The following is a 21,768-nucleotide window of genomic DNA, read 5'->3' as shown; positions in this document are numbered from 1 at the left end:
CCTCCTCCCCCGAATGCGCTGCAACCCCACTTCTCCCCCTCCCTCCAGGAGCGCCGGCAAACAGCTGTTCGGTGGCAGGGGAAATGCTGGAAGTGGGAGGGGTGGGAACACGGCACGCTTGGGAGAAGAGGCGGGGGAGGGGGGAGCTTGGCTGCCGGTGGGTGGGGCGGAGCCTGCCCTGCAACATGAGCCCCAGCAGCCGGCAGGACCAAGCTTCTGCCCCCCGCAGGGGAGCATGGTGGGCAGAGAAGAGCTGGTGGGGCCTTGCAGCCCAAGCAGTGTGGGCTTGGCCGGGGCCACTTTGGAGCCTGGGCCCGGGGCCATGGTAAACCCAGTACTGCCCAGGCCCCATCCTGCCTGCTGTAAGGCTGTTCCCTTTGTGCTGGGGCCGCTGGGACCAGGGCTGCTCCGGCCACACCGCCCACCCGCCCAGTGCTCACAGCTCGGCTGGGGGGCGCCTTCAGGGGAGGGGATGCCGGTCAGCTGGGTGTTGGGCTGGTTGGTGTGGCCAAGGCATGCTAACCATGGGGGTCAGGCTGGGTGGCATGGCCCGGGGAGGCTGGTGCCACGCGGCCCAGCTCTTTGGTGCTCTGGGGGCGCTAGCCTGGGGCAGGAGCTAGCAGCCTGTGTGTGTGTGGCGGGGAGGTGGTGCTGGGCAGGGGCCAGCGGCCATAGTGGGGGCTGGGCTCCGGTGGGTGTGGAAGGGGGCAGGGCCTTGGGCAGAAGGGGCAGGGCTGGGGGCTAGTCTCCCCAAGCCCAGGGTTTTCCCACCACCCATGATCTCATCCACCTTTTCTCGCTAATATCCTGGGACCAACACAGCTACAACAACACTGCAAACGAAGAATAACCAGACCCTCCTGGATCCATGGTCCTGTTGGTGAAAACTCCATCAGCAGTGCCAGCCAGGGCTCTGGCAGTGGGAGCTCCCTCTCAGCAGCACAAGCCAAGATTTTCCCCTCACTACAGCCTGCACTTATAGCTCAGAAAAGTCCTTTCTCCATGTGCCAGGAGCTCTATTGACTATGTTCGGGTTCCTGGGGACCATTTCGGCATTTCCTTGCATGTTACTAAATAAGCATAGCAAAACAACAGTACTTTACCCGGAATTGAGCACCCACTGATTGCTTCCGTGTGTTGTTGAAGTTATTGTCTGTTCCTGGCAAGACCTGAAACCAGACCTAAACATGTATATCACATACTCCAACATCATTCCCCTGAGCTCCCAGCCCGGAGCCCTGTCTCTATCTGAAGATCAAGCCCATAGGGTGCTGGGAAAAGGACAAGAGAATGGATTTCAAAGGAGGAAAAGGTGAGTATGCATGTGCGAGGGAGACAAGAGGGAAAGCCCACTACCACAAAAGGAGGAAGAGCTATAGGAGCAGAGACAGATTCCAACGTGCAGGGCTGCCTGTCCTCATTCTCTCCCCCACCTTAATTGTAGACATCCCAGATGGGACAATCATGCCACCAGGACCCAGTTATTGGTTGTCCTGGGGACCCCATGGTTCTTACCTTGGCTTTAATGTGAGGCATCAAAGTCCCTGTTCTGGAGACTGTGGCTGGATAAAGAAAAAGGTAACACTGAGTTCTGCAGCCCCATCCCTCAAACCAGGTGAAACCATCAGCAGACACGGAAACCTCCCCACAGGTGCAGAAAGCTTGTCCTGGTAAACCCTCTTCCCCAGAAAAAAGTTTAAGCTTCACATGCTGAATACAAATGAACGAAACCCTGGTAAAACAATGAGCTTAAGAGCAGGAAAGGAACACTTGGAAAACGTGCAGGTACATAAAACAGATCTAGGAAGTAGCATCTGGGGCACTGAGGGAAATTGCTTATCAATTTACTGAACAACCGGCCACCATCTTTGAAAGAGTCAGGGACAACTGGGGAGGTGTGAGAAGAAAGGAGAAAAGCAGAAATAGTGCCAATTTAAAAAAAAAAAAAGTAAGAAGAGGGATCCTGACAATTACTACTACCCTGCAACTTTTATCCCTATCAGAATAATGGGAATGTTAACAGTATAAACAAAAACAAAAAACCCCTGAACCCACACAACACTGAATATCACGAAGACAACTCAACTATGAGCAACAGTCAGCATGGGAGGCTTATAAAGAGTCATACCAGGTAAGTTATTTAAATAATTTCAGGATGAGGTTAAAAACAGATAAAATAGCATTGAATTTAGTGAAGGATGTGATACAGTCTCGCACAACATGGATACAACATTGGCACCTGAACTGAAGACTGGCCGAAAGACCATAAACACAGGACAAAGATAAACAACATAGAAATGAGCTGGGGGGATGAGGTTCAGTCTTATTTCACATTTTCATTAACAATTTGGAAGAGGTAAGCAAACAAGATGTTAATGACATTTGCCCATAGAGCTACACTGGAAAGAGTTGGAAATCCCATCAAGGACAGAAAAATGCTGAGACCCAGGTTATTTATTTAATTTGCTAAATGCCAACAGGTAGCTGGAGGAGCTGAACAAGACATAAAATATAAAGTGAGCACTGTACACTTTGTATTGTGTTGTAATTGAAATAGATATTTGCAAATGTAGAAAAACACCAAAAATATTTAATAAATTTTGGTTGGTATTCTATTGTTTAACTGCGATTAATTGAGATTAATGTTTTATCACAATTAATTTTTTTGAGTTAATTGCGTGAGTTAACTGCGATTAATTGGCAGCCCTATATAATATAGATATTGTGTGTGTGTGTGCATGCAAGCACGCGCATGCATGTTGGAAAGTCCCTGCAATTCCGTTCACCCATGTCAAATATCCCACAGCACTTTGCAAAGTTGAAGTGATCTTTGGCATTAGAAAATAGGAAGTCTGTCGAAGCCAAAATACATGAACAGCATATCCTAGCGCAAGTTGGGGTGTACCTCCTATGCCCAACTGGTTCGGAATTTAGCATGCAAAACAGAGATGAGAAAAGTACAGAACAAAACAAGTTAAAGAACTGTTACAAACTGGTGGGCTGGATGTTCATAACACGTAAATAGTTTTCTAACTTGTAACTATAAATACTACTAGCTGAAATGCATATATATGAAGCACACCTTCTGTATAAGGTGAACATACTGAAAGAATTTGCTTCCCAAAAGGAGGATTGTTTTGTGACTATTGGGCCTACAAAATGTACCTCAATTGTAAGCTCAAAACTAAGAAATGAGTGAAAGTTCCTAAAATGTTACGATAACCATAAAAAATAGGTCAAATTGTTTACAACACTGAATGTAGAAACAAGTGGCAGAGAACCAAAGAAGCTGGATTAGTCTAACCCAAAAAGGCCATGTTGATATAATCCAAGGACTGTTGAAACTATGCTTGGAGAAACGGAAGGCGTGGAACCAGAAATTAATAGATCAAAACTGGTGTTATGGATAGTATGCCTAATTGGTGAACAAAATAATGAGGGGGATAAACTATGCAACCCTTGGGCTTCTTAAATAAACTTTTGGGAAAAAATCTTCAATTCAGCTCTCCTTCTCTTCTCTCGTCGCCCTTTGCATCATAGTCCTGGTCTACACTACGAGTTTAGGTCGAATTTAGCAGTGTCAGATCGATTTAACCCTGCACCCGTCCACATGACAAAGCCATTTTTGCCGACTTAAAGGGCTCTTGCAATCGATTTCTGTACTCCTCCCCGACGAGGGGATTAGCGCTGAAATCAACATCGCCAGGTCGAATTTGGGGTAGTGTGGATGCAATTCGACGGTATTGGGCTCCGGGAGCTATCCTAGAATGCTCCTTTGTGACCGCTCTGGCAGCACTTTCAACTCAGATGCACTAGCCAGGTACACAGGACAAGCACCGGGAGCTTTTGAATTTCATTTCCTGTTTGGCCAGCATGGCGAGGTCATCAGCGGAGGTGACCATGCAGAGCTCATCAGCACAGGTGACCATGCAGTTCCAGAATCGCAAAAGAGCTCCAGCATGGACCAAATGGAAGATACTGGATCTGATCGCTGTATGGGGAGACGAATTCATGCTTTCAGAACTCCGTTCCAAAAGATGAAATGCCAAAATATTTGAAAAAAATCTCCAAGGGCATGAAGGACAGAGGCTATAACAAGGACCCGCAGCAGTACTGTGTGAAACTTAAGGAGCTCAGCCAAGCCTACCAAAAATCCAAAGAAACAAACGGCCGCTCCGGGTCAGACCCACAGATATGCCGCTTCTGATTGCAGGCAATTCTAGGTGGTTCCCCTACCACTACCCCACCCCTGTACGTGGGCTTCCGCAAGGGGGGAGTCTCACACAACAGGGATGAGGATTTTGGGGACGAGGAAGATGAAGATGAAAAGGAGGATGAAACCGTCCTTCCCGACAGCCAGCAACTATTTATCACCCTGGAGCCAATACCCTTCCAACCTTCCCAAGGTGGGCTCCCGGACCTTGAAGGTGGAGAAGGCACCTCTAGTGAGTGTAGCTTTGTAAATATAATACATGGTTTAAAAGCAAGCATATTTAATGATTAATTTGCCCTGAAGACTTGGGATGCATTTGTGGCCAGTACAACTACTGGAAAAGTCTGTTAACGTGTCTGTGGCTGCAGCGGAAATCCTCCAGGGACATCTCAATGAAGCTCTCCTGGAGGTACTCCCAAAGCCTTTGCAAAAGGTTTCTGGGGAGGGCAGCCTTATTGCGTCCTCCATGGTAGGACACTTTACGACGCCAGGCCAGTAGCACATAGTCTGGAATCATTGCAAAACAAAGCATGGCAGCGTATGGTCCCGGTGTTTGCTGGCATTCAAGCAACATCCATTCTTTATCTCTCTGTGTTATCCTCAGGAGAGTGATATCATACATGGTCACCTGGTTGAAATAGGGGAATTTTATTAAGGGGACATTCAGAGGTGGCCATTCCTGCTGGGCTGTTTGCCTGTGGCTGAAAAGAAATCATCCCCGCTGTTAGCCACGGGGTGTAGGGAGGGGTGAAGCGATCATCCCAGAGATTTGGGGGATGGGGGGAATGACCTTTGTACCGAAAGCACATGTGCAATATAATATTAACAGCTTGGTTCACCGTGAAAGAATCTACCTATTGTTCTCTAAAATGTGTCTTTTTAAATACTACTCTCCCTTTTTTCCTCCCGCAACTGCAAATGTTTCAACGTTGCGACTAGCATCTCCGTCTCAGAGGCTAGCGCAGATAAGGCGGCGAATAAAACCGCACTCATGATTAAATGTTTTCTGAGCTCATGCAGTCCTCCCGCACTGAAAGGGCTCAGCAGAATGTGTGGAGGCAAGCAATGTCAGAGTCCAGAAAAGCACAAAATGAACGCGAGGGCAGGAGGGACGCGCGAGAGGAGAGGTGGTGGGAGCAGAGGAGAGGTGGCGGGATCAAGATGATAGGCGGTGGCAGTGTGATGAAAGGAGGCAGGCTGCAATGTTGAGGCTACTGGAAGATCAAACTGATATGCTCTAGGGTACGGTTGAGCTGTAGGAAAGGCAGCAGGAGCACAGACTGCCACTGCAGCCCCTGTATAACCAACCACCCTCCTCCCCAAGTTCCATAGCCTCCTCACCCAGACGCCCAAGAACGTGGGGGAAAGAGGTGTACTCCGGGCACCCAACCACTCCACCCCAGAGGACTTCCCAAGCAACAGAAGGCTGGCATTCAATAAGTTTTGAAGTGCAGTGTGGCCTTGTCCTTCCCTCCTCCCCCACCCCTCCCGGGCTACCTTGGCAGTTATCCCCCTAATTGTGTGACGAATTAATAAAGAATGCATGAATTTGAAACAACAATGACTTTACTGCCTCTGCAAATGGTGATCGAAGGGGGGAGGTCGGTTGGCTTACAGGGAAGTAGAGCGAACCAAGGGGGCAGGTTTTCATCAAGGAGAAACAAACACAACTGTCACGCCATAGCCTGGCCAGTCATGGAACTGGTTTTCAAAGCTTGTCTGATGTGCAGCGCGCCCTGCTGTCCTCTTCTAACCACACTGGTGTCTGGCTGCGCGTGATCAGTGGCCAGGCAATTTACCTCAACCTCCCACCCCACCATAAACGTCTCCCGCTTACTCTCACAGATATTGCGGAGCACACAGGAAGAAGTAATAACAATGGGAATATTGGTTTCAGTGAGGTCTACCTGAGTCAGTAAACTGCGCCAGCGCACTTTTAAACATCCAAATGCAAATTCTACCACCATTCCATTTGAGCATAAGCTTTCATGAGCTATAGCTCACTTCATTGGATGCATTCAGTGGAAAATACAGTGGGGAGATTTATATACATAGAGAACATGAAACAATGGGTGTTACCATAGTGATCACTCTGATTACAGTATGTATGGTAACACCCATTGTTTCATGTTCTCTATGTATATAAATCTCCCCACTGTATTTTCCACTGAATGCATCCAATCAAGTGAGCTGTAGCTCACGAAAGCTTATGCTCAAATAAATTTGTTAGTCTCTAAGGTGCCACAAGTACTCCTTTTCTTTTTGCGAATACAGACTAACATGGCTGCTACTCTGAAACCTACCACCATTCTGCACTTGCTCAGCCTATAGTTGAACAGCTCCTGACTACTGTCCAGGGTGCCTGTGCATGGCTTCATAAGCCATGGCATTAAGGGGTAGGCTGGGTCCCCAAGGATAAATATAGGCATTTCAACATCCCCAGCGGTTATTTTCTGGTCTGGAAAGTAAGTCCCTTCCTGCAGCTATTCATACCGACCAGAGTTCCTGAAGATGCGAGTGTCATGTACCTTTCCCAGCCATCCCACGTTGATGTTGGTGAAATGTCCCTTGTGCTCCACCAGTGCTTGCAGCACCATGGAAAAGTACCCCTTTCGGTTTATGTACTGGCTGCCAAGGTGGTCCGGTCCCAAGATAGGGATATGTGTTCCGTCTATTGCCCCATCACAGTTGGGGAATCCCATTGCAGCAAAAGCCATCCACTATGACCTGCACATTTCTCAAAGTCACTACCCTTGATAGCAGCAGCTCAGCGATTGCGTTGGCTACTTGGATCACAGCAGCCCCCACAGTAGATTTGCCCACTCCAAATGGATTCCTGACTGACTGGTAGCCGTCTGGCACTGCAAGCTTACAGAGGGCTATCACCACTTGCTTGTGAACTGTGAGGGCTGCTCTCATCTTGGTATTCCTGCGCTTCAGGGCAGGGGAATCATCCCAGGCCTGCAAAACTATGCCATCCCACCAGTCTGTGCTTGTTTCCCAGGCCCAGAATCAGCGTTCCACAGCATGAGCCTGCCCCATTGCCATCAGGATGACCAAATTGCCAGGGCCTGTACTTCGAGAGAAATCTGTGTCCATGTCCTCATCACTCTCATCACCACGCTGCCGTCGCCTCCTCGCCTGCTTTTGCAGGTTCTGGTTCTGCATATACTGCATGATAATGTGCAAGGTGTTTACAATGTTCATAACTGCCACGGTGATGAGTGGGCTCCATGCTTGCCGTGGTATGGTGTCTGCAGGACAGCAGAGTTGTAGCGGAAGCAGTGGCTGATGACAGATGCCAAGAGAATAGATATTTATAGAGAACAACGAGAGGACCTGCGAGGTGGATTCATGAGAGCAGAATTGCAGCGGAAGCGGGAGCCCATGACTGCCAACATGGAGAAATTCACTATCGAGACAAAAGCAGGAGAGCAGAGTTGCAGCGAAAGCAGTGGTTTGATGATGACCGTTAGCAATCCTACTGCACCGTCTGCTGAAAGCAGTATGGCACCTGCATGGAAAAAAGGCGCAAAACGATTGTCTGCCATTGCTTTCACGGAGGAAGGGGCAACTGACGACATGTACCCAAAACCACCCGCAACAATGTTTTTGCCCCATCAGGCATTGGGAGCTTAACCCAGAATTCCAATGGGCGGCAGAGACTGCAAGAACTGTGGGATAGCTATCCACAGTGCAACGCTCTGAAAGTCGAGGCTAGCCACGGTACTGTGGACGCACTCCGCCGACTTAACGTGCTTAGTGGAGACACACACAATCGACTCTATAAAATCGCTTCCTAAAAAATTGACTTCTATAAATTTGACTTAATTTCGTAGTGTAGACATACCCAAAGTTCATCCCCCTTCCTGTCAGCACTGCAACTCATCTGAAGGACTTTCTTCCTGAGAGAAAGACCGGCTGGCCTTGCTCCTGTTTAAGGAACTTTGTTTTCGCCTGTGAGTACTAAAAGTCATCGCATTATCATACACAATGTGGTCGTAGCTGTGTCGGTCCCAGGATATTAAAAACACAAGGGAGATAATATAATATCTTTTACTGGACCTACTTGTGTCACTAAGAGACCTGAAGAAGAGCTCTGTGCAACTCAAAAGCTGTTCTCTCTCACCAACACATGTTGGTCCAATAAAACATATTACCTCACCCACCTTGTCTCATTGCATTATCATGTCATCCAGTCCTCAGCCCACCAGTGGGGATATATGATTAGCAGCATTACAAAAGCACTATATTGTATTCTCTACCCTTATGGTGTTATTTTATGCCCCACTGGACACTGAGGTGCTAAAGGAGCACTCAAGGACGATAAAGCCATTGCGGAGAAACTAAATGAATTCTTTGCATAGGTCTTCACGGCTGAGGATGTGAGGGAGATTCCCAAACCTGAGCCATTCTTTTTAGGTGACAGATCTGAGGAACTGTTCCAAATTGAGGTATCATTAGAGAAATCTTTGAGGGGGTCAACAATCATGTGGACCAAGGGGATCCAGTGGATATAGCATACTCAGATTTTCAGAAAGCCTTTGACAAGGTCCTTCACCAAAGGCTCTTATGCAAAGTAAGCTGCCACAGGATAAGAAGGAAGGTGCTCTCATGGATTGGTAACTGGTTAAAAGATAGGAAACAAAGGGCAGGTATAAATGGTCAGTTTTCAGAATGGAGAGAGGTAAATAGTCGTATCCACCAGGTGTCTGTTTTGGGACCTGTCCTATTCAACATATTCATAAATGATCTGGAAAAAGGGGTAAACAGTGAAGTGGCAAAATTTGCAGATGATATAAAATTACTAAAGATAGTTAAGACCCAGGCAGACTGCAAAGAGCTACAAAAGGATCTCTCAAAACTGGGTGACTGGGCAACAAAATGGCAGATGAAATTTAATGTTGATAAATGCAAAGTAATGCACATTGGAAAGCATAATCCCAATTATACATATAAAATGATGAGTCTAAATTAGCTGTTACCACTCAAGAAAGATCTTGAAGTAACTGTGGATACTTCTCTGAAAACATCCACTCAATGTGCAGCAGAAGTCAAAAAACCTAAAAGAATGCTGGGAATAATTAAGAAAGGGATAGATAATAGGACAGAAAATATCATGTTGCCTCTATATAAATCCATGGTAAGCCCACATCTTGAATACTGTGTGCAAATGTGGTCGCCCCATCTCAAAAAAAGATACATTGGAATTGGAAAAGTTTCAGAAAAGGGCAACAAAAATGATTAGGGGTATGGAACGGCTTCCGTATCAGGAGCGATTAAGAAGACTGGGACTTTTCAGCTTGGAAAAGAGACGGCTAAGGAGAGATATGATTGAGGTCTATAAAATCATGACTGGTGTAGAGAAAGTAGATAAGGAAGTGTTGTTTACTACTTCTCATAACACAAGAACTAGGAGTCACCAAATGAAATTAATAGGCAGCAGGTTTAAAACAAATAAAAGGAAGTATTTCTTCACACAACACACAGTCAACCTGTGGAACTGCTTGCCAGAGGATGTTGTGATGGCCAAGGCCATAACAGCGTTCAGAAAAGAACAAGATAAATTCATGGAGAATAGGTCCATCAATGACTATTAGCCAGGATGGGCAGGAATGATGTCCGTAGCCTCCGTTTGCCAGAAGCTAGGAATGAGCAACAAGGGGATGGATCACTTGATGATTCCCTGTTCTGTTCATTCCCTCTGGGGCACCTGGCACTGGCCCCTGTTGGAAGACAGGATACGGGGCTAGATGGACCTCTGGTCTGACCCAGAAGGGCCATTCTTATGTTCACTGTTTCTTTCCTTTTATCCTATCTCACTCTCTTGGCTTTTCATTCAATCCTGAAATCAATTATCCTGTGATCATCCAAACCTGTGTTGTTTAAGGAGAAAGGATCCAACCAGATGACAGCACTGACCAAAACATAACTAACCAGGGCCCAAGCAACAGGTGTCATGGTCGACATGCCAGCCAAAGCATCCACTGATAACTAACCAGCAGTACAGTATTCCAAAAACATAATCAAAAGCCATATTTCACCCATCTTTTCTATCCGGTCTCTCCTCCACCTTTGTGGCTGTCTGTTTGTTAAGAACAGGATGAGTGAATATCTTTCACATCAGGACCGAGAGTAAAAAGGAGGAGGTATTGTTTCATATTCTCTGTGTGTATATAAAGTCTGCTGCAGTTTCCACGGTATACATCTGATGAAGTGAGCTGTAGCTCACGAAAGCTCATGCTCAAATAAATTGGTTAGTCTCTAAGGTGCCACAAGTACTCCTTTTCTTTTAACCTTCTCCTGTTCATCATAGAAAATTTGCTCTGAAAATAAGAGATTCTAATATTTTGACTACAAAAGGAGAAAGACATTGATAAGGTCTGACTAAGTTTGTTTTGCATAATCACTCAACAACAGTTTCAATAGAAATGCCTGTTTTAATTTCCTGTTTTTTCCTGTGCCTAATTAAACTTAATTTGAATGAATGCTTTTGGGTGTTTGCCAAGTAACAGAGTAAAACCAAGGCTTTGTTTAAAGATAACCCTGAACCATGATGTCAGTACATGAGAGGATGGTTCTAGACTGTTCTCAATGGTAGCAGAAGACAGAACGAGGAGTAATGGTCTCAAGTTGTAGTGGGGGATGTTTAGGTTGGATATTAGGAAAAACTTCTTCACTAGGAGGGTGGTGAAACACTGGAATGCATTACCTAGGGAGGTGGTAGAATCTCCTTCCTTAGAGGTTTTTAAGGTCAGGCTTGACAAAGCCCTGGCTGGGATGATTTAACTGGGAATTGGTCCTGCTTCGAGCAGGGGGTTGGACTAGATGACCTTCAGGGGTCCCTTCCAACCCTGATATTCTATGATTCTACAGTTTTGGGCTGCACATACAACTGCATGGACTGCCATATCACAAAGCAAGGCAGAATAGTCTGACTTTGGAATACTGCAGCTGTGCCTGGGACATGGAGTCATCTTTGTGAACCACATAATAGACAAACTGAAGAGAGTTCAAAGAAGAGCCATGGCACTAATCAGAGTGGAAAGAGCCAGATTATTCCATTCTTTCACTAAGAGACAGTAAGGGAGGGAAGGGAAAACTCTTCACAAATACATGAAGGCATAAACACCAAGAAGGGGGAGAAAAATTATAAAGGGCAACTCCTCAGAATCAACTAGCAAGGATGAGGGTGCTACAAATAATGTTAATTAGGGCTGTGAAGTGACAAAAAAATTAATCACGATTAATTGCACTGTTAAACAATAGTATAATACCATTTATGTAAATATTTTGGATGTTTTCTACATTTTCAAATATATTGATTTCAATTACAACACAGAACACAGTACTCACTTTATATTTATTTTTATTACAAATATTTGTGCTGTAAAAAAATGAAATAGTATTTTTCCAATTCACCTCATACAAGTACTGTAATAGAATCATAGAATATCAGGGTTGGAAGGGACCTCAGGAGGTCATCTAGTCCAACCCCCTGCACAAAGCAGGACCAATCCCCAATTAAATCATCCCAGCCAGGGCTTTCTCAAGCCTGACCTTAAAAACTTCTAAGGAAGGAGATTCTACCACCTCCCTAGGTAAGGCATTCCAGTGTTTCACCACCCTCTTAGTGAAAAAGTTTTTCCTAATATCCAACCTAAACCTCCCCCACTGCAACTTGAGACCATTACTCCTCGTTCTGTCCTCTTCTGCCACTGAGAATAGTCTAGAACCATCCTCTCTGGAACCACCTCTCAGGTGTGCTTTCAACTACTTTTTGAAAGCAGCTATCAAATCCCCCCTCATTCTTCTCTTCTGCAGACTAAACAATCCCAGTTCCCTCAGCCTCTCCTCATAAGTCATGTGTTCCAGACCCCTAATCATTTTTGTTGCCCTTCGCTGGACTCTCTCCAATTTATCCACATCCTTCTTGTAGTGTGGGGCCCAAAACTGGACACAGTACTCCAGATGAGGCCTCACCAATGTCGAATAGAGGGGAAGGATCACGTCCCTCGTTCTGCTCGCTATGCCCCTACTTATACATCCCAAAATGCCATTGGCCTTCTTGGCAGCAAGGGCACACTGCTGACTCATATCCAGCTTCTCGTCCACTGTCACCCCTAGGTCCTTTTCCGCAGAACTGCTGCCTAGCCATTCGGTCCCTAGTCTGTAGCGGTGCATTGGGTTCTTCCGTCCTAAGTGCAGGACCCTGCACTTATCCTTATTGAACCTCATCAGATTTCTTTTGGCCCAATCCTCCAATTTTTCTAGTTCCCTCTGTATCCTATCCCTGCCCTCCAGCGTATCTACCACTCCTCCTAGTTTAGTATCATCCGCAAATTTGCTGAGAGTGCAATCCACACCATCCTTCAGATCATTTATGAAGATATTAAACAAAACCGGCCCCAGGACCGACCCCTGGGGCACTCCACTTGACACCGGCTGCAATCTCTTTATCATGAAAGTTGAACTTACAAATGTAGAATTATGTACAAAAACTGCATTCAAAAATAAAACAATGTAAAACTTTAGAGCCTGCAAGTCCACTCAGTCCTACTTCTTGTTCAGCCAGTCACTCAGACAAACAAGTTTGTGTACATTTGCAGAAGCTATTGCTTCCCTCTTCTTATTTACAATGTCACCTGAAAGTGAGAACAGGCATTCGCATGGCACTGTTGTAGCCGGCGTCACAAAATCTTTACATGCCAGATGCACTAACGATTCATATGTCCCTTCATGCTTCACAATTCCAGAGGACATGAGTCCATGCTGATGACGGGTTCTGCTCGATAATGATCCAAAACAGTGCAGACCGATGCATGTTCACTTTCATCATCTGAGTCAGATCACACCAGCAGAAGGTTGATTTTCTTTTTTGGTGGTTTGGGTTCTGTGGTTTCTCTCATCCGAGTGTTGCTCTTTTAAGACTTTTGAAAGCATGCTCTACACCTCATCCCTCTCAGAGTTTGGAAGGCATTTCAGATTCTTAACCCTTGGGTCGAGTGCTGTAGCTATCTTTTGAAATCTCACATTGGTACCTTCTTTGCATTTTGTCAAATCTACAGTGAAAGTGTTCTGAAAATGAAAATGTGCTGGGTCATCATCTGAGACTCCTATAACATGAAATATATGGCAGAATGTGGGTAAAACAGAGCAGGAGACATACTATTCTCCCCCAAGGAGTTCAGTCAAAATTTAATTAACACATTATTTTTTTAAAAAAGCGTCATCAGCATGGAAGCATGTCCTCTGGAATGGTGGCCAAATCTGGCAAGTAAATACCTTGTAATGCCGGCTACAAAAGTGCCATGCGAACGCCTGTTCTCACTTTCAGGTGACATTGTAAATAAGAAGAGGGAAGCAATATCTCCTGTAAATATAAACAAACTTGTTTGTCTTAGCGATTGGCTGAACAAGAAGTAGGACTGAGGAGACTTGTAGGCACTAAAGTTTTACATTGTTTTGTTTTTGAGTGCAATTATATAACAAAAAAAATCTGCATTTGTAAGTTGCATTTTCACAAAAGAGAGATTGTATTACAATACTTGTATGAGATGAATTGAAAAATACTATTTCTTTTATCATTTTTACAGTGCAAATATTTGTAATAAAATAATATAAAGTGAGCACTGTACACTTTGTATTCTGTGTTATAATTTAAATCAATATATTTGAAAATGTAGACAAACACCCAAAAAATGTAATAAATTTCATTTGGTAGTCTACTGTTTAACAGTGTGATTAAAACTGCAATTAATCTTTTTTTATCGCAATTAATTTTTTGAGTTAATTACGGGAATTAACTGCGATATATAATGTCTTCTGCAGTTTCCACAGTATGCATCCGATGAAGTGAGCTGTAGCTCACGAAAGCTCATGCTCAAATAAATTGGTTAGTCTCTAAGGTGCCACAAGTACTCCTTTTCTTTTTGCGAATACAGACTAACACGGCTGTTACTCTGAAACCTGCAATTAATTGACAGCCCTAATGTTAATTAACATTAGATACAGGTTGGAAATCAGGAAAAGCTCCCCTAGAGTAAGATGCAAAAGGGGATATGGCCTTCATGGAAGAAACAGTGTCTCCAGGGAAATGGAAGCCCCATTGCTTCTCTTTGAAAATTAACACTAGTGAATGTATAATAGGGGACAATCCTGCACTGGCCCCAGGGAGGTGGGCTATTTGATCTAGGGCAAGAGGGTGAAGAAATGGCTGATTCTTGGAATTGATATAACTTGTCCAGCTTTCCAGCCATAATGAAAATGACAAAGTGGCCAAGGCCACATTTCCTTTACAGACACCACACAGCCCTTGATACTGAAAAGATAAACATTAGCCTTTAGCTGAAAGGTGCGCATTAATCATGTGTTGCCACTTGGAGAGAGGAGCATCTGACTACAAGCAGCTTTTACAAAGAACAGGTCATGCCAGGTCTTGGGGCTGAGGTGGGCATTACCTGTGCAGGAGAAATGAAAAGACTGCCTCCTTTATTTCAGAGCTAAACAAGACCTCCAAGTAGCCAGACCCTGGGAGACACTTCCACCATCTACAGGATAGCCTTTGAGGGATGCTTCCACTACCATGAGTATGTGTTACTCCTGGGGGAATGCTGCGCTACTGCGTGCATGTGTAATTAATGAGCCACACATTTTTATTTTTTTGCACAGAAAAAAGCTTCTGCTGAAATGTTGCTGCAGTTCTGCCTTTTGCCCACGACAGGACACTTAGGGTTGCTGTGCCTGTCAGGCCAGGTCAGGAGACGGGGCTAAGGGGAGACAGACAGCGTGGGATGTGGTGGGGGTCAGACAGGGGCTCATAAGGTCTAGTGGGGGAGGACAGACTGGGAAAGGGGCTGAATGGGAGTGGAGGTGCAGGGCCACATGGTGATGGGGGAGGGGGTGCAGAGCTACAGAGGGTGGCTGAGTGGGTGTACAGAGACACATGGGGACAGGGGGAAGGGGGATAGGGGAGTGGCTGGGTGGGCATACAGAGACACATGGTGATGGGGGAGGGGGTACAGAGCCACATGGGAACAGGGGGGTGGCTGGGTGGAGGCCCAGACACACATCCAGACAGGGGGAGGGGGTACAGGAACACAAAGGGACTGGGGGAGGGGTGCAGGGCCACATGGGGATAGGGGCAGTGGGTGTATGAGTGTGGGTGGAGGGACACATGTGGGCAGGGGGTGCAAGAACACATGGGAACAGGGGAAGATATGCCTGACGAGAAAGGCTAGAGGTCAGCCAGGGTCTCCATCGAGGAAGCTCCTTAACAATCCCTCCCTGACCCCCCAAAAAACTTGTTCCATACTTTCCCCACCCATACCCAACAACCCTCCAAGTTCACACCCAGGCTCCTTCCCAGCAATTTACTTCCCTGTCCCTCAACTCCTCCATTGCCTCTGACACCCCCAAGCCTTTGCACTGCTTCTGAGGGGTGTGGGAAATACGGTTCTGTACGGTCATTTAAATGAATTATTACTCAGAGTTCTGTATTAAAATGCCTAGTAAGGAATTTATTTGACAAAAAACATTTCCTGAATCTTTGTTGTTATCTGTATTGTTACAGAGATACTTGTTGACAGGTATTTTGAAATAAATGACCAAAAATAATTGAAACTGGTGTGATTATATTGTGTTATTTTGACAAATAAAATATGCAGAATTTTGCAGCATTTTAAAATATTGTGCACAGAATTTTTAATTTTTTATTGCAGAATTCCCTCAGGAGTAATGTGTCAGGGGTGGATTTGCTTTTATCCTCCCCCTCCAATAAACTGGGGCCTAACTGCTCAGCAGGCTCTATAGTTTGCTGACAGATTTAGTCATGGCTCCCAGACCATGAGAGGGAAGCCTGCTTACCTAGGAGCACTGATGCTGTAGCCTCCACAAAACCCTTCTGGAACTGTAGGCCCTGGCAGAGCAGGAGTGAGACGGTGCACTAAGGGCAGCACAAGCGTGGCTGCTGCACTTATGCTTTTGCCATGGGAGGGCTGGGATAATACTTTGCATCTGGGTAGCTGTGATCAGTGTGGTGCGCAAACATTCAGTTACTCAGTCTAAGACAAAAAGAAAAGGAGGACTTGTGGCACCTTAGAGACTAACAAATTTATTTGAGCATAAGCTCAGTCTCTCAGGTGCCACAAATACTCCTTTTCTTTTTGCGGATACAGACTAACACGGCTGCTACTCTGAAATCAGTCTAAGACAGACACCTTGGGCTGGAGGAACTGTGAAGGGGATGCAACTGAAGGGGACACGGTCCAATATTAAGCAGATGTCTGTGTCACAGGCACGGCCTCCTGGCCAGTGCACAGCTCTTACAGCAGTGTTTGTTTACTGGATTCTAATCTGATTGATTCTCTCCCCTAAGCACAGTCCATGAACTCAGGGATCACTGGTGACACTACCCACCGGGCACCCACGGCAACAGGGGGACTAACCTGTGAACAGCACACTCAGTAGTGGGGTGACACTGTTGATGAAGAGACCCCGGATATTTGCTGGCAAAGTGTCTCTGTTCTTCTCTAGGAAGCCACTGGAAGCATACTGAACCTAGGGAGAGAAGCAGAGCAAGGGAAGCAATTTGCCAACCCAACCCAAGCACAGTGGAACCCAAAGTGTAGGGTGACCAGATGTCCCAATTTTTGGGTCTTTTTCTTATGTCGGCTCCTATTACCCCCCACCCCTGTCCAAATTTTTCACACTTGCTGTCTGGTCACCCTACCAAAGTGTATGGCACCAAGAGCCACGCTGGCAGCACGCAAAAGTCCAGGACAGATAAAAATCAATGATTTTTTTTTAAACATAAATTTTTTAATATTTACGTTGGATTTTTTTTTAATTGTTATTTAAATTATAGTAAGTTTTTCTTTTTAAAAATTACCTGTTTAGAATAAAATCTGAATTTAATACAAAATATGTTAAGGCCTAAACTTATTATAATTTAGTTGTAAATATAAAAGATGTTTTCATAAGAGAAGTTTATGTATCCAAAATATTTAAGGTGGCTTTGTTTAATACAAATAAATTTCATAAGATGTTTGGTATTTAAATTCCAGCTCCCACAGATGCAGCTTGACATAAATCATGAGCAAAAAGTAAATTATCTAGTAAATAAGCAACATCTCATTCACTATTTTCTAACATACTAAAATGTACAATTAATAAGAATCTGAAAATATTAAGCATTATAATTGCTTAAATAAACAGTGTATTCTCTTAAGTAGCAAAAAGATGTACCAAGTCTAGAGTAAAGGCTCTATTTAGTTGTAAATCAACATATTTTAATTGTTATATCAGCAAATGAGAATTAACTTTTCTTTAGAAAGTAACTGAAGTACAAATAAAAAAGCTGATTGAAATTGATGAATCAAATAGAACAGTGGGTCTCAAACTGTGGGCTGTGACCCCAAAGTGGGTCATGACTCCATTTTGATGGGGTCGCCAGGGAAGAAAGTCCCACGGGGGGCCCAGAGTCCCAGCTGGGGGCCCCACAGGTGGCAGGGGACCCAGAGCCCCAGTCATGAGCTCCCAGATGGTGATGCTGAAGGTAGGGGGGTTGCAATTTTTTCTAGTGGGGAGGTCACGATTTTATTTTAAGTCCAAATGGGGTCACTAGCACAAAAATTTTGAAAAACACTAAAATAGAGGCTTTCCACTTGGTGATTTAAATCACCTCAATTAAAATAAATTCATCTCGCAAGAGTCCAACACAACAACCATTTTGCATTTACATTTGTATGAATTTTGTATCCTCTTCCCATGGATGCATTTTGACTAAACACCAGGAATGAAATACAAATTATAATACCCAGACACTACAATGATGGTGCACGGCTGGCAGAATAACCCGAAGATATTTATTTTTTCTTGCTTTGCCTTCCTTTCTCATTTTATTCCATTTTCTTTCTATCTGTAACTTCCTTTCTCTCCCCCTCGTTCCATTAGGTTGTTATCCTTTCCACTGTGCTCTCTTTCCTCCATTCTCCCACTCCCCTCATTTCCTACCTTCAGCCTCCCATTCTCTCTTTTCCTTTAACTAGATGTTAAGTATTTTAATAATGAATGTCTTAGAGGGTAACCCCCTGAACAAATACTGAATCAAAGTATTAAATCACAGAACATTAGTAACTGAACTGTGTCTTCCCTTGTTACAAAATTCACTTCCATGTAAATGAGCTGTTTAATAAATTATGGCCAAGATTATCAATCCAGGGGAAGTATATTGTTGCCAAGGCCTTGTTGCCAAGAAGGCCAATGGCATTTTGGGATGTATAAGTAGGGGCATAGCGAGCAGATCGAGGGACGTGATCGTTCCCCTCTATTCAACATTGGTGAGGCCTCATCTGGAGTACTGTGTCCAGTTTTGGGCCCCACACTTCAAGAAGGATGTGGATAAATTGGAGAGAGTCCAGCGAAGGGCAACAAAAATGATTAGGGGTCTGGAACACATGACTTATGAGCAGAGGCTGAGGGAGCTGGGATTGTTTAGTCTGCAGAAGAGAAGAATGAGGGGGGATTTGATAGCTGTTTTCAACTACCTGAAAGGGGGTTCCAAAGAGGATGGCTCTAGACTGTTCTCAATGGTATCAGATGACAGAACGAGGAGTAATGGTCTCAAGCTGCAGTGGGGGAGGTTTAGATTGGATATTAGGAAAAACTTTTTCACTATGAGGGTGGTGAAACACTGGAATGCGTTACCTAGGGAGGTGGTAGAATCTCCTTCCTTAGAGGTTTTTAAGGTCAGGCTTGACAAAGCCCTGGCTGGGATGATTTAACTGGGAATTGGTCCTGCTTTGAGCAGGGGGTTGGACTAGATGACCTTCTGGGGTCCCTTCCAACCCTTATATTCTATGATTCTATGATATGTTCATCTGTCCTAAATTAGGCTCCTCAGTCTATATTTAAGCTTTGAAATAAATGGCCCAATTTTCAAAATGCTAAGCACCTAGCTGCTCCCACTGGGTTTGTTAATGTTTGGTAATACAGCAGTGATTCTGGTATTCCGGGCTCCTGGACATAAGGCCACTAGGTTTCTCCACCAATGCCCTACAAAGAATGCAGAGTATATCTTAGAAGGAAATCAGCAAAGCAATAGCTTGAGACAGGACCTCACATACAGCAGAACCCCAATTATCCAATCTAATTGGGACCGGGTCCAGATCGAATAATCAAAAATTCAGATAATCCGGAGAATGGGCAAAGAGCTTTCTATCCATTATTTAAGATGTGGAGTTGCTTTTATACTATCTGACCCCTCCCAGAGAAGCATTAAAACACACACTCCTTTTTTATTTTCAGTGTATCTGAACAGCTACTTCCAGTAAAGAGTACCAGTTTTTAAAAATGCAGAATAATCATTTTAAGTTGCAACAACAGCAACACTATTATTTTGCAGTTGCTTGAGTTTATCATTTCTGCTCTTTTCTAGAAGTAACAGTTCATGTATGCTATCCTGTGTGCGCGCTGGTTGTTTGGTTAATACGAAGAGCTGGATAATGAAGGCTCGGATAAATGGGGTTCTGTTATACCATGGTGATGGGTACATTGCAAATACTGAGAAAATCCACAGTTTCCAGGGGAAGCCCCACCTTCCCCAGGGACTATGTGCCCTCTCTGACCAAGTTCCTCTTCTACCTTGGTGGGTCTTGCGCTTATTGGCGGATTTGCTCACCTTGGAGATTTGCGGCAGCCCTCAGTTTCACCGTTTTCGTGAACCCACAGTCCAGGTCAACTTCTCCTGTGTCTGACCAGGAGTTGGGAGGCTTGGGGGGAACCCGGGCCTGCCCTCTACTCTGGGTTCCAGCCCAGGGCCCTGTGGAATGCAGCTGTCTAGAGAGCCTCCTGGAACAGCTGTGCAACAGCTACAACTTATTGGGATACTTCCCCATGGCCTCCTCCCAAAACCTTCTTTATCCTCACCATAGGACCTTCCTCCTGGTGTCTGATAATGCTTGTACTCCTCAGTCCTCCAACAGTACGCATTCTCACTCTCAGCTCCTAGTGCCTCTTGCTCCCAGCTCCTTACACACACACACTACAAACTGAAGCGAGCTCCTTTTTAAACCCAGGTGCCCTGATTAGCCTGCCTTAATTGATTCTAGCAGTTTCTTAATTGATTGTAGGTGTTCTAATCAGCCTGTCTGCCTTAATTGTTTCCAGAAAGTTCCTGATTGGTTTGGAACCTTCCCTGTTACCTTACCGAGGGAAAAGGGATCTCCTTAACCTGGGGCTAACATATTTGCCTTCTTTCAGAGTAACAGCCGTGTTAGTCTGTATTTGCAAAAAGAAAAGGAGTACTTGTGGCACCTTAGAGACTAACCAATTTATTTGAGCATGAGCTTTCGTGAGCTACAGCTCACTTCATCAGATGCATACCGTGGAAACTGCAGCAGACTTTATATACACACAGAGAATATGAAACAATACCTCCTCCCACCCCACTGTCCTGCTGGTAATAGCTTATCTAAAGTGATCATCAAGTTGGGCCATTTCCAGCACAAATCCAGGTTTTCTCACCCTCCACCCCCCCACACAAATTCACTCTCCTGCTGGTGCTAGCCCATCCAAAGTGACAACTCTTTACATAATCAAGTCGGGCTATTTCCTGCACAAATCCAGGTTTTCTCACATCCCCCCCACCCCCATACACACACAAACTCACTCTCCTGCTGGTAATAGCTCATCTAAACTGACCACTCTCCAAGTTTAAATCCAAGTTAAACCAGAACATCTGGGGGAGGGGGGGGTTAGGAAAAAACAAGAGGAAACAGGCTACCTTGCATAATGACTTAGCCACTCCCAGTCTCTATTTAAGCCTAAATTAATAGTATCCAATTTGCAAATGAATTCCAATTCAGCAGTTTCTCGCTGGAGTCTGGATTTGAAGTTTTTTTGTTTTAAGATAGCGACCTTCATGTCTGTGATTGCGTGACCAGAGAGATTGAAGTGTTCTCCGACTGGTTTATGAATGTTATAATTCTTGACATCTGATTTGTGTCCATTTATTCTTTTACGTAGAGACTGTCCAGTTTGACCAATGTACATGGCAGAGGGGCATTGCTGGCACATGATGGCATATATCACATTGGTGGATGTGCAGGTGAACGAGCCTCTGATAGTGTGGCTGATGTTATTAGGCCCTGTGATGGTGTCCCCTGAATAGATATGTGGGCACAATTGGCAACGGGCTTTGTTGCAAGGATAAGTTCCTGGGTTAGTGGTTCTGTTGTGTAGTATGTGGTTGTTGGTGAGTATTTGCTTCAGGTTGCGGGGCTGTCTGTAGGCAAGGACTGGCCTGTCTCCCAAGACTTGTGAGAGTGTAGGGTCATCCTTTAGGATAGGTTGTAGATCCTTAATAATGCATTGGAGGGGTTTTAGTTGGGGGCTGAAGGTGACGGCTAGTGGCGTTCTGTTATTTTCTTTGTTAGGCCTGTCCTGTAGTAGGTAACTTCTGGGAACTCTTCTGGCTCTATCAATCTGTTTCTTTACTTCTGCAGGTGGGTATTGTAGTTGTAAGAAAGCTTGACAGAGATCTTGTAGGTGTTTGT

The 21,768-nt window shown here is 44.9% G+C and overlaps 1 protein-coding gene across 3 annotated transcripts in view; it reads right to left on the bottom strand.

Annotated features, from left to right (window-relative positions):
* The window catches only part of LOC125629277 (myosin-IIIb), a 168,081-nt gene that overhangs the window by 84,388 nt on the left and 61,925 nt on the right, over window positions 1–21,768 (bottom strand). For all 3 annotated transcript variants that reach the window (XM_048834643.2, XM_048834642.2, XM_075128285.1), the window contains exons 15-17: window positions 16,660–16,771; window positions 1,516–1,562; window positions 1,104–1,169 (exon numbers count right to left, since the gene is read on the bottom strand). In XM_048834643.2, the coding sequence (XP_048690600.2) occupies window positions 1,104–1,169; window positions 1,516–1,562; window positions 16,660–16,771 (225 nt within the window). The remainder of the gene's footprint in view (window positions 1–1,103; window positions 1,170–1,515; window positions 1,563–16,659; window positions 16,772–21,768) is intronic.

This window comes from Caretta caretta, chromosome 5 (genome assembly GCF_965140235.1).
Source record: "Caretta caretta isolate rCarCar2 chromosome 5, rCarCar1.hap1, whole genome shotgun sequence".
In the NCBI taxonomy this organism is placed as follows: Eukaryota; Metazoa; Chordata; order Testudines; family Cheloniidae; genus Caretta; species Caretta caretta.
Note: the sequence above shows the minus strand (reverse complement) of the source record. Positions and strands in the feature narration are given on the sequence as shown.